The sequence below is a fragment of the Notechis scutatus genome, chromosome 1, assembly GCF_049901735.1.
Source record: "Notechis scutatus isolate UNSWTSFEM ecotype Mainland chromosome 1, rNotScu1.2, whole genome shotgun sequence".
NCBI lineage: Eukaryota > Metazoa > Chordata > Lepidosauria > Squamata > Elapidae > Notechis > Notechis scutatus.
Genome location: NC_142009.1, coordinates 159,463,932 through 159,477,530, shown reverse-complemented (window position 1 = coordinate 159,477,530; position 13,599 = coordinate 159,463,932). Strand labels below are relative to the sequence as shown.

Here is a 13,599-nt window from a genome sequence, read left to right as displayed (position 1 = left end):
GGTTTACTTATGAGTAGTTTCTTTTATTGTTCTTCACTTGCAGACAGAATCTTGTCAGACTAAAGCCATTGTTTGTATAACTACAGAAATATTGGATCTAGACAACTTAGAACTACACCGCCTACAGTCTGACCTAAGCTTAATGCACAAAATTGTCTGTTACAGCATTCTACCTGTCAATGACTACTTCAGCTTCCACCACAATAACACTCGGGCAAACAATAGATACAAATTCAAAGTAAACTGCTGCAAACTCGATTGGAGAAAATACGATTTCAGCAACAGAGTGGTCAATGCCTGGAACTCACTACCTGACTCTGTTGTTACATCCTCAAACCCCAAAACTTGAACCTTAAACTGTCTACCATGGACCTCACTCCATTCCTAAGAGGTCTGTAAGGGGACGTGCATAAGCGCACCAGCATACCTACTGTCCCTGTCCTACTGTTCCCATTCATCCATTTATTCATACTCTTTTATTACGTATATACTTATACCTGTTTATACTTATATGCTTATATGTTATGTTCATACTTATACTCGTTTTCTCATACATGCTTGACAAACAAACTAAATAAATAAAAATAGAAATAGGAAAGTCTTCCTAACAACAGTTTTACCTGCCACAATACAGAGGTGGTATTCAGCAGGTTCTGACCAGTTCTAGAGAACCGGTAGTGGAAATTTTGAGTAGTTTGGAATACCGCCTCTGACTGGTCCCACCCCCATATATTCTCTACCTCCCAAGTCCCAGCTGATTGGCTGGATCTTCTTTTGTTGCCCTGCACAGGAGAACGGAGCTGGAAAGCAGGTTAGTGGGGTGGGAATGGAGATTTTGCAGTATCCTTCCTCTGCCACACCCACCAAGCCACGCCCACCAAGCCACACCATGCCCATCAAGCCACGCCCACAGAACCAGTAGTAAAATATTTTGAATCCCACCACTGCCACAATAACACACCAGATACAATAATTTATTTGTCCCAGTGAATCAACTAATGTTTTTGTGTACTAGTCCTATGTCTTTTTGTGATGCTTTCCCCTTTAGGAACTTTTTCCTTTGTACCATCATTCAGATATCCAGACATGGCATGTTGCTTCATCCTGGAGGAGAGGAATTCTTTGTGTGATCTTTTAAGGGACTTTTTTCTCCAACTTTCCAAATTTATTCATACTTCAGTGTATCTCTACAGTATTGTTTTTGCCTTCGTTAGACTTACTTAGCTCAAGCATTCCTTCAAGCATTCTCTCTCCTCACCCCACCGGGCATTTGGGGACCACTATGAACAGCTGATGGGGAAACCTGTCTACTCTCCATGGGCTCAGTTACTCTTTTGATCAGAGTTCTTTCCCTCATCACTCCTATTGGGTTGGATTCCAAACATGTCTGTTTGCATTTCCTGAAGCAATCAGACACCAGTTTTCAAAGGATTTTTATTTTGTTGACTTTAGACAAATTAATAAACCATTCACTGCATGAGAGGAGGGCGAGACAAATGACAAAGAAGTTCTTTTCCTGTTTTCTATAAAATATTTTTTTTTTATTTGTAACTCCCAGGGTCCCCATATGCCAAATAAAATGGAAAAGGGAACTGTGAACAGACATCAATAAGCCAGCTTGGAAGTAGCACAATTACAACAGAGATACCTAACACCTTGAGTTTTGTGTAGGAATTTTTTTAAACAAATCTCTCTTTCTCTAAAAAGCCTAATTTCCCTTCATTTTTTTTTTTCTTGCCTGAACTTGACTTCAAGCTTAATGCTATATCTGTTTAATAGCGGTTTACAAAATCTGATCCATTCTCTCCAAGTCTAGTGAACGTTCACTGCCAGTTTATAATTCATTGGCTGGCAATGATATGTAACACTTCTGTTCTAGCCAGAGTTTTGTTTGGAAAAAACAAACAATAACGATTTATATGCTTGGAATAGAATGAATAAAAACAATCCATATAGTTATCCTAAAAGAATCCAGGGTTTACTTTTATTGTGAAGCCAAACTTTTTTTTTATCTTAAAGTAATTAATTGTTTAATTCTCTGTTGATTTCCTATTGTCTGTAGGCTGGCATAGATGGAGAAAGTATTGGGAACTGTCCATTCTCACAGCGTCTTTTCATGATACTTTGGCTCAAAGGGGTTGTATTTAATGTAACCACAGTTGATCTGAAAAGGTAAATATTATCAATTAAAGTAATACTGTACGTTTTTGGCCCTCTTGGAAGAATGTTTGTATAATGATATTATATTAATTTATTCCCATCTTTATTAGGAATCTTAATCTTTTCTCATGTTGATAAGAAACTCTTACCCTTTTTAATTATATGGGACTTATTTATGCTACTCAGAAAGAATGAAACAATGAATCATTACAAAAGAGGAACATTATGAGTAAGTAAAAGCATAACATGATTAAACATATCTTAATGTATTCTTCTTGGTTTCCACAGAAAGCCTGCTGATTTACATAATTTAGCTCCTGGGACCCACCCACCATTTCTGACTTTTAACGGAGAAGTTAAGACAGATATAAACAAGATTGAGGAATTTTTAGAGGAAACTCTTTCACCTCCAAAGTAATATATATTATCTTTGTTTCTGAAATATTTTATTAGAGTTATGTTAAAATTGCCAGGCACTATATAAAAGTAAATGACAAATATATCAATAACTTTGCTTATAATTAGTTTGCCTTCCTCATAGATTGTCAGTCAAGTAACAATTCTAAGTGTGTATCTCCTTTCTCTATCCTCTGAAGTCATATTTATTTGAGTTTGAATTGATGGCCAGAAACCTTAGCCATGAGTTCTTCTATTTTTAAAAATGTTCATCTGAAGTATCTTGCTTCAAATTAAACCACCGTTCCTGGGTCTCCACTTGGGAAATAAACTCAGATTCATCATCCAAATAAACTATATAATTAGTTCATTTCTCCAGTAGCTGAATGTCATTCAAGCGTATTAGACCCAGCATATGTAAGTATGAGTATTTAAGTCATGCTGAGTTGTGGGATACTTCTTCCCCCAGTACAAAACATGACATCACTTACCAACACACTTATGGTCTGTAAGATAAATGCATTTGATTTCAGGGACTGTAAGTTGTAAATTTTATTCAATAGTTTTTGGTTGCAGCTGGCAGTAGATACTAAAATCTGATTAATCTTTTAAGATTATGATTCTCAGCCCACAGGCAACTTTTTAAGAATTACAACACTCTTTTCAAAATTCTATTTCTATGTAGAACTTTAATCACACATCTCTTTAAGTGCACACATACTGGGAGCCTCCCTCCACTTTTTTTTCCTGTTGTTACACTGAAAAGGACTATTATAGCTTGAACTGATTTTTAGCAGAGGGAATTAAGCAATAGGCTACATTTACAATGAAATGAAGCTGTGTACTGCCAAACTCCTCCATATCATTGAAGATATATGGCTTGTTCTGATATAAAATTACAGTTCTTTGGTTTCTTTGACTTTAAGCATTGGTGCAATTAACCTTGTCATAAAACCCCCGGCGGTGTGACTTAAAACTAGTTGGCTTCCTATGGCACCACTCATTTTCAGCAGGGTCCTGTAAGGCTGACATGCTGAGATAAGAGGCAGTTTTAAAATAAAAATTGATCTTCAGAAATGTTGTTTTGTGTTCAAGCAGCACTTGCCAGGAACAAAATGTGTCTTTTAATGGTGTATTTTTGTGTGTGCATGTATTTGTGAAGTTTTGTTTTTACTTTCCTGGGAACTTTATTTTTTAAAAACCACCTCTTTCTATTTACAGATATCCTAAGCTTTCAGCCAAGCATCGTGAATCTAATGCTGCAGGCATAGACATATTCTCCAAATTCTCTGCCTTTATCAAAAACACAAAGCAGCAGGACAATAACAGTAAGTTGTGAGAGAAGAAGCCACTGCATGTGCTTCCTCTGCAGATCTATGGAATACTCTCTTTCTCTGATGATGAAGCATTCTCTTCACTTCTCCATGACCAACGTCTACATTTTGCCCACTTCGCTTCCCTCCCCAATCCTCAGCCTTTGTTTCTCTTCCTTCACTTTTTGGCAGTTCTTTAGGCACATGAAAATGGTCACTCAAATGGGCAATTTTAGTTGGGGCATGTATCCATAGTGTATTTTATAGATAGAAGAAATATTATTGCCATTTGTGAATGTGTATTATTGCCATTTGTTCCTATCTCATGTTGCTTTCTTACAGTAATTTGGATGTGGATTTGATTGCTGAATGTCTAAGCTGCAGGGACTTCTTCCAAGGGCCAACTGTAGAATAATATTGATAGCTCAGTCACCTTTGGGTAAACTTTGCTTAAATCAGACTGTGAATTGATGTTAGTGGCTCTTAAACTATCCTGATAGGGGCAGAATGGTGTTGAGAATGAAGGATGCCTTGTACACTTCCCTTGCCAATGAATTCCTCTTCCTTTTCTTGGATTGAAGGAATTTGCAGTTTCATGTTTTGCATTATTTGATATTTTATTTATATTTGTTGTTACCTCTTTTCATAAAGAAATCGTGAAGGTTGGCAAATTCTCAACTCAGTCTAACATCCCCATTTTTAGATGGTGGAAGAAGGAACATAATTCTGTTTAATGGTAATAATATGAATGTGATGGTGAATCCACATTAGGATAGTAAAATTCCTTTCACTCAGTTGAGCCCTACAGGAATTCATGTAACAGTTTCCTGGATTTTCAGTCCTTTCTCTCTTTTGTTTGATTAAGTTTGCTGCCTTGAAATATACAAATTGAAAAGTCTGGAGCAGCCTGGCTAGGACTGTAAACCCAGAAGCAAACACATATCAAAGTTCCACAATTTTTAAGCATCTTGAAAGTGAGGGAATTGATTCCAGATTTTCAAGTTGTGGCAAGCTGTGTTTAAAGAAAGTGTGCATATTTATTATTTCAAGCCAGTTCAATTACAGCCAACTTGATTCCATCTACCCCCCAACATCACCCAAATCATTTTAATAACAGGTTTTTCTAAGGCTTGATCTTCACCACATACCATCATAGACTCTGCTTTGACATTCTCTGTAAAGTCCTGGTGCTGTAGTTGCCATAAGTATATATTCATTTCTGATCCAAGAATAAAGAATTCTAGGAAGATACACATGGGAGGATACTCAAAATCAGTTTTTTTAGAATCTTCTCTTTGAGTGTCCCCTAGAGTTTCTTTCTTTCTTTCTTTCTTTCTTTCTTTCTTTCTTTCTTTCTTCCTTCCTTCCTTCCTTCCTTCCTTCCTTCCTCCCTCCCTCCCTCCCTCTTGATGTAGCAGGTTAGTATAGCCTTTTAAACACTAATAAATAAATTGAACAGCTACAACTTATTCATACTTATCAGCCATATTGTTTATTTGCTGCTAAGGAGGAACATATACGTCATCAAGATCGTTCCAGTTGACTAAATCCTTCTTAATGTTGTACTTACCTTGGCATGAAGAATTAGCCCTTTGATTTCATTGGAGGCTGTTTTTCAATTTGCTTCTGAAATTACTTTAAAGGGTGCCCAATGTGGGTGGCTGCATTCATTAAAGTATTTTACTGGGTTATTTTCACTGCAAACTGAACTGAAAGACCACCTGCATGGTTTCTTTCATTGGACTTTCCAGCTGTCTGACCAGAAGAATCTTCAGGCCTGGCCTGAATTCAAATCAAGCCCCCAAAATAAAAGAACATTAAATCATTAAATTGACACTGAATTAAAACGTTCTCTTTTTGCTGATCTAACTAATATTGTGGCCACATGATAAATGGATTAATTGTTTGCTGCTATATAGAGCAAAATAAGGTTGGTTAAATGGTGTGGGACATGTTTCCCCATGTAGTTGCATGAGTTTTACTCCAGTTTAGGCCTGCTGACATGGATGTATTTACAAGATGACTACAAATATTTAGATTCTGCTTGTGCTACTTCTTTAATTAAGCAATTGCTGGAATCACATATGGGACTGTGTCATGATTAGTTTGAAGTATGACTTGTTCAATTAGTCACAAGATCTAGGTTCACACAACATGTTAAATCAATTGCAAATCAATTGCATCTGTCTTAGCGCAGTGCTTGAGCCGCAGTGCATGTCACAGTTATCAACTTCCTAAACCATTTATGATAACTAGAGGTTGGGTTAACAGGCTGTAATTAGGGCTGTACTCTTCTGAGCTTCATGGAGTGGGGAATTCTACCAAACACAATTTCTTCTGTCACCACAGCTTCAGATGAAAAGAACTGGGCCTGGAGAAATTCACTATTGGAACTTTGCCAGAGTTAAGATTTGGCAACCTTGCAGAAGGAGTGTGTGCATCATGAATTAAGGTGGTCAGAATCTAAGCATTTTTATTTTCAGGAAAAGGGTTTGAGGTTTCAGTGTATGGATTTGATTTTCAGGCCTTGCAAAATACACATTTTTCCAAATTGAATCACTAAAGCACAACTATGGATATCTCTTCTCCCTCTTTCCACCCAAATATTTCTCAAAACTTGGAGTTTTATTCTCTGTTAGGTGTCTGAGCACAGCAGAACACAGGAAAAAAAAGTTTTATGAAGGTGGACCATTCAGGGTCACAAGTGCACATCCTTGTGACAGGCCAGGGAGGCAAGGCAAGCCACATGAAAATGGCAGCCCTCTTCCCATTGATCCCATTAAGCAAGCAACAGAGGGAGCCAGAGGATCAAAACAAGGAGAATTCTGTTCTGTGTATGGTTCTATTCTAAATGAGTTTTTATTCCCCCAGAAAGATTAGGTGTATAGCTTGAGGATATTCCCAAAGCCATCAACTGTCTATTTCTTCATCCAGGCCTTCCCTCTGTGGTGTTGCATAAATAGTTCCCCCTCTATTTTTTAAATAATTATCAGATCTCATACAAGATTATACATTTTTCATTAGATTATACAATTCAATTTCTTTAATTTTGAACTGCTTTGAGACATAAGGGGGTAACAATAAGATGGCAGGCTGTCACTTTTTCTAGCAAGTACTTTTACACAATGATAAAGAGATAAAGATTTTGGTGGCTTCATTTACTTCCCTTTTATGCCTGACCTGCTTATGACTTGAAAATGTACAAGCTTATAGTAGACATGGAAAAATGAACAGAATTTATGCAAATCTCCCAGAAAGCTTTGTGCTGGGAAAAAGCAAGTAATCATAAACTGCTCATGTGTAGAAAGGAATTGTTTTTCAGCTTTAATTTCTCTTCTTTGGTTTATGGTTACAGTATTCTTTAGCTCTTATATGGAAAAAATTACAAGGCCCTCTGGGGAGAGAATGAGAACATTGATAAAATTGATAATTGATGTAAGCTTCCATGAGCCAGAATGGTAAATTATAAATTAAATATATAAAATAGCCTCTGTTCCGGTAAATTAATACATAGTATCATAAATTATAAATAAGAGCTTTGGTTTAATCTTGGGCCATTAATCATAAATAAGTTTAAATCTTGGCTGTCTGTTTTCAATTTCTTTGCTGCCTTTGAAAATACTTTTATATTATTACCTGTGATGCATTCTGTACTTAATATAAATCTAAGATCGCTTATGTTGCCCCAATTGAATTTAACCAAAAGGAAGATGACTCTGAATTTATTACTATTCCTCATACTCCCAAGAAGTGTATTTAAAAGCAACCCGTATGAATGTGTGGATGTGTTACAAGAAACTACATACCAAAAAGGCAGAAAGTTTAATTAATTACTATTTAATTATATGCAGAATGAGATACCCATTTATAAAATTAATTGATCCACATATGCACAACCAACTTTTCTCTCTCACACACAATCTACTCTTGGACACGCAAACACAGAAATGCCCACATAGACCTTATCCAGCTAGCAAGCAAGCAAGAAAACTGAATAGAACAGAGAGGAGCAATGAAATGGTTGTTGCATTTGCAGTAGGCAAGTAAAAACAGGAAGATGGAAATGAGGCAAGAGAAAGAAGTAACTGGGCAAGAATGCAAAGATAAGAGAGAGAAGCCCTGTTGAAACCCCTCCTTTCCTATTGGGACCCAGGATAACTAGGCTGATAGGAGAGCAACATTGGAAACTGTTCCATTAGCTCAATTCCATTGGCACTAACTGGCTCTCAAAGGTTTCAGAGAAAGTTATTTTTGCTCAGTCCAGAAATATTGGAGAATGAATTTAGGATTATGTTAAAGAAAAAAACACCTAGGCTACTGTAGTCCTTCCTTGACTCTCTTTGTTGAGTTTCTTCCTGCGGTTTTGTCCTTTGTATCAGCTCTTCTTCTTTCTTGACAATTCACACCACTATCTGCTGTGGGCTTTCATGGTTGGCCTCAATTCACACCATTTGTTCTGATATCTTTTTTGATTTCTTCTGTTTCTTGGTCTTTGGCAGTTGCATTGACCACCAGGAGGCAGACAGGACATGACTCTGTTTTTTTTGGAAGTTTCTACATTTATCCTTAACAAATTATTTGATTTGATTTTGCAGTTCCTCGAATTCCCTACCTACGAAGTTCAGGATTTCAAAGTGATTTCTAGTATTCTCTTTAAAAATGATGGGTGTATGCTGCAGATCTTATTGTGGAAACTAGTTGCCTTTGTTCTTCTACTGTATTTGTCATGGAATTCACACATGAGCAGATTGTAATCTATTCTACAGTTGGCCTCTAGTTTTCCTTAGTAGCATGCTAAGTGTCACCTGACTTGAGGGGACTCATCACCCCACCCCACCCAGCACTTTATAATGTCTACCCTTGTATGTGATAAAATATAGGAATGGTTTACAATTGTCTTATGCTGTGCAGGATGAATTGATGTCTTTGCTATTGCTGATATCTCCAGAAATCTTAAATCATGCTGTCTGATATGCAGTAAGTGCTTGCTTGCTTTAGCAGGGCAGCTAAGTTGACCTTCATGCTTTGGGTGACACTGCTTGGTGTATATACTTTTGACATCACTCCCAACATTTTCCCATTCCTTCCTTCCTCCCAGGAAAACACCACACACACACACACACACACACACACACACACACACACACAATGGGAAGCATAACTAAACTTGATATAATATTAATGATGGAATACTGAGAAATGCTTTAAAAAAACAAATTGCTGGGTCTGTCTGGTACTTTGGTATATACCTGTGACTTCCTTGCATGTGTAGAAGTATGAAGGACTCATATCTATTATGGGGTTATAAAAGGCCCTTTCAATGACATGTTAATGCATTGCTTACAATAAATAGTATGTTGTTTTTTAATGGTTCTTATTATCTTTTTCTTTGTACACTAAAACTAACATAAACATATAAAATACAAGAGCCATTCAAAATCTAGTAGAAATATCGAAAAGCAATTTGGACTGCTGCTAAGACGCAAGGGGGCAGCATAGTCTAGGCCAAAGATCTTAGAAGCAATTCTATTCTCTCGTGGTTGCAGTCTAGCATGTTTGGAAAAATTCTAGTTGCTTTGGATGCCTGATTTTCAAGGTATCCCCCGTTGTTCTTTGATCATTTAAATTACACTGCACACTGTGTAAACACAGAGCAGCTTAATTTGGAATGCTGTAATGATCATCTTTCATTTATAAATTGCAGTGGCTTTATATTTAGGACTTGATTTTCCTTTATTGCATTAGTACTTGGTATGTGGTGTAAAGAAAGGAAGCAGATAAAGGCACAAACTATCAAACACAGTTTCTTTAAAGAAACAGATCAACAAACCAAGATTGCGAGTGACAGTTTCTTTAGAAGGCCAAGTGGGGCTAGAATAAATTCAAGGTTTGCCTCAAGATGCTTTAGCCTCCAGATAGTTCTCTATTTCAAGCCCAATTTGTGCTTAGTGATTGTTGTGAAGGAATCCCTTGGGGCATGCCAAGTTTTTGGAAGTCCAGGCAACTTGATTTTTGGACTTGAATCACATGAAGTTTGCAGTTATAAGTAATGCCCGAATGGAGAAAACTGTCCTCATACATACTGGAAACTCTGCAATCCTGTGATGGGAGGTTGGGCTGGGGTGGAAAAAAGCAATACAATTTCCTTCACTATATATGGTTTTACTATAAAAATGTGCCCTGTTTGCTTTATGCATGAATGAGCACTTTATTGATATTATAACTATCAGCCTTTGATATCCCTTTGTTTATGAATTCTCTCTCAGATGGTGTATATGTAGTCACTTCCCCTGAAAAGTTGACCTTGTCAATCATTCTTTCTGAGACAATTCCATGTATAAAGGATGGGCAACTTTTTATTCCCAGGGGTTGCACATCATATTTTTTTTAAAGGATCAAAGACTGTGGTGTAAACTGGATAGGCTCCATCTTATAAATGAGCAAAACTAGGTTCTTCCTTTTTCTAATTTCAGGAGTCTGGGGGTTTACAATAAACTGTTTTTCTCAAAAGGGTAGATTTTTTTGTATGTAAAGTTAAAAGGTTTGGGGGATTCATTTGGCATCTGTTCTTAACTACAGTGATGCTAGCATAGCAAAATGTGTCATGATGCAAGCACCAGCCTTTCATGGTTGCACTTGAGTATGTAAGGGGCAGAATTGGGCCTTGCTTGCCACCCTCACTTACCTCCAGTGGATGTCTAGGTACGGAGTTGCAAAAATAGAGTGGGAGAATTCTGTGTACCTTTGACCCCCTGTACGGAAGCCATCTTAAGAATGCTCTATTTTTTTCACAGATATTGCAATAAAAGTATTTCTTCATCTCTCTTTTTCTCCTTGTTTTAAAGCAATCATACTGTCCTCCAATGATTAAAAAAAACCCCCACTTATGAAGGTATCATTACTTAAAATGGGAGAGTTAAATAAGACAAAACCACAGAAAAAGCATTTGATTTAGCCTCTCAAAAGTATGTTGGAAAATGCTTAGAAGAAGAAATAATGGACTTACTCCAGATTTTCATTTTGCACCAGCTTATTCATGTAATCCATTGAATGTGACACAGGAATGAAGACACTTTTTAAAGCTGGAGCTATTGCTTTTGACTGGTGCTCCAGGTGTTTCAGAAAGAAAGTGGGACATAGAAGTAAAACTTTGGAAATTTTAAAGCCATTTCTCCTTCTGTCACGTTAAAACTTACCACAAAATTGGATGAAAAATTTGCAAGGATTTGGAGAACCAAACCTACCCCTGGTGCTGCAGATTGTGCATCCCTGCTTAATGGCTACTAGTTTTAGTCATGCTGATTTCTTCCTCGCCCCTTCTACTGAAGTGGACTACAGGTACTTGCTGCAAACCAACCTTATTAATAGTTCATATTGTCATCCATATGAGAAAATTGCCAATAATAACTAAAAACAAAACAAAACCCTGCTGCTGTTCCAAAATAACTTCTCTTGTAATTCATCTGATTCATCAAACCTCAAAGCTGTAGGCAAAGCAGAAATGTAATGCTAAAAATGTCATTAAGACCATTATATTGCCAAAATTATAATAATGAGGCAGGCTTTGTATCCCTTCAATGATGGCTGGCTGATGCCAAAAGACACCCTAGGTGTATAGTGGGAAAATGGCCTAAAGCTTTTGTTGAGTTGTACAGCAGATGATGAATGGAGAGACAGCCAGCATATTGTGAAAAATACGGTTTCAGTGAACTGGGCTAGACACATCTTGGTTTGAACTCCACAAAAATAGTTTCGTCTTATATTAACATAACACTTTTCTTTTAGAAATAAGTATCTAACCAATTATGCAGAGGATCTAAATCTTTGAAACATTTGGAATAAAAATGGAGGAGTAGGAAAAAACAGCTTTAGTGTTGTATCCTAACTCTGTACACTCCATTGAATTTCATGGATTATGACCTGCTCAATAAAGAGTCAATCATAAAAACACATTTTCTTTGCCTCTGTAAGAAAATGGGATAACAAGCTGTTTGGATGTGGATATGTGTGAGCAAAATAATTGCAATTAATAAAAATGTACACTGTTTTTCCATTTTAGTTATAGAACTGTAAATCTTTGGTTTAAAATTATTTTTATTTTCTATTTGAAAACAGTCTGTGTTCAACACCACAGTGCCCTTATTATAATATTATCCAGCTTTTTCCAACTCTAATTCCTTAATTGAGATTGTAGAAGGCAAGTAAAAAAGTTTCTAAAAGTTAATTTTTGTATTGCTTCATATATTCAGTAATATATATGGGCACTTTGTTTAGTTATTATATTACTATACTGTTTTAGGTGTTTCATAAAAGAAAGGTGAATGCAATAGAATATAAGTCAATACTAACAAACATTCCAGTGGTGGGATCCAATTTTTTTTTTACTACTGGTTCTGTGGGCGTGGCAGAGGAAGGATCCTGTAAAATCTCCAATCAGAGGTGGTATTTGCCGGTTTGCTGAACTACTCAAAATTTCCACTACTGGTTCTCCAGAACTGGTCAGAACCTGCTGAATACCACCTCTGAAACATTCTTAAAATACAAAATAACCAAGAAAACTCTTATAAATATACCAATTGTTTCAGTTAGAGGAGGAATGTTGGGACTAAAACAAAACAAAACAGTTTCGGTGGAACGGCTTGCCTTCAGAAGTTATGGCTGTTCCATCACTGACGGCTTTTAAGAAGAGACTGGACAGCCAATTTGTCTGAAGTGATATAGGGTTTCCTTTTTGAGCAGGGGGTTGGAGTAGAAGACCTCCAAGTTCCCTTTCAACTCTGTTATTTTGAAAGTTTTAACCAAAATGTGATGGCTTTGAAATCTCATTAGCTGATGAAGTGGATTTGTTTCATTTTTAAACCTTGCATTTCTTTTCCACCTTGTTATTCCCTGCATACCAGAAAATTCGAATAGACCTTATGCAATATCAATCGCAATGAATCTGGAAGCGATCAAGGAAGGTGGTTTTGGTTTTGTAAGCTTTTTTTTTTTAAAGAGAATAAATCTCGGGTGAGACTGAATATTTATGAACAGTTTTCCTCTTTGACTCATTTTATGTTGCATCCAGTTCATCTGTATGTGTTATGGGATAAATTTTGTGTGGATGAGAAGAGCAATAAAAAGAAAAAGCATCAATCACTGGGCTAAGGTAGCAGCGGTCACGATTCATTTTGCACACAGGTCATAGTTTGTTGAACATGGCTCTGCATGACAGTTAAGCAGCCCATAGATTTACAGAGATCATTTCAGTTGCAGATTGAAAGGAAGACCAGTTGCCTTTAAAACAAAAACAAAGACAGATCTGGGTATCGGTACCACTAAACTAATATTCTCTTATATTGCTATCACAGACTTTATTGTCTCCATTAATACAAATTCTCTTGACACTTAACTGGAATAAGGAGCAATTCCTGCACTAAATCTAGAATACTCACTTTTGAATTTGTTGTAAAATTGACCTAAGATATATTTTTTTAAATCATCAGCCCACCTAAGGTGGCTTGTCAATTTTATATTTGACTTATATATGGTTACCTGAAGGCTAAAGTTCAGGTAACCACTGGCTCACTTTCAAGAATGCCATTTCCCTTAACCTAACAGATTTATAAAACATATCCATCTACTGGAACCATGGGCCGAAAGAAATGAGTAGCCCCTGATGCTGCTGGATCATTGGCATTATGCACTTTCTCTGTACCTAAATATAAAAAGGCTAGTTGCCCATTTGCAG

The 13,599-nt window shown here is 36.7% G+C and overlaps 1 protein-coding gene across 2 annotated transcripts in view; it reads left to right on the top strand.

Annotated features, from left to right (window-relative positions):
- Window positions 1–13,599, top strand: part of CLIC5 (CLIC family member 5) — a 70,703-nt gene that overhangs the window by 43,175 nt on the left and 13,929 nt on the right. For both annotated transcript variants that reach the window (XM_026683736.2, XM_026683737.2), the window contains exons 2-4: window positions 2,063–2,172; window positions 2,449–2,574; window positions 3,778–3,884. In XM_026683736.2, the coding sequence (XP_026539521.2) occupies window positions 2,063–2,172; window positions 2,449–2,574; window positions 3,778–3,884 (343 nt within the window). The remainder of the gene's footprint in view (window positions 1–2,062; window positions 2,173–2,448; window positions 2,575–3,777; window positions 3,885–13,599) is intronic.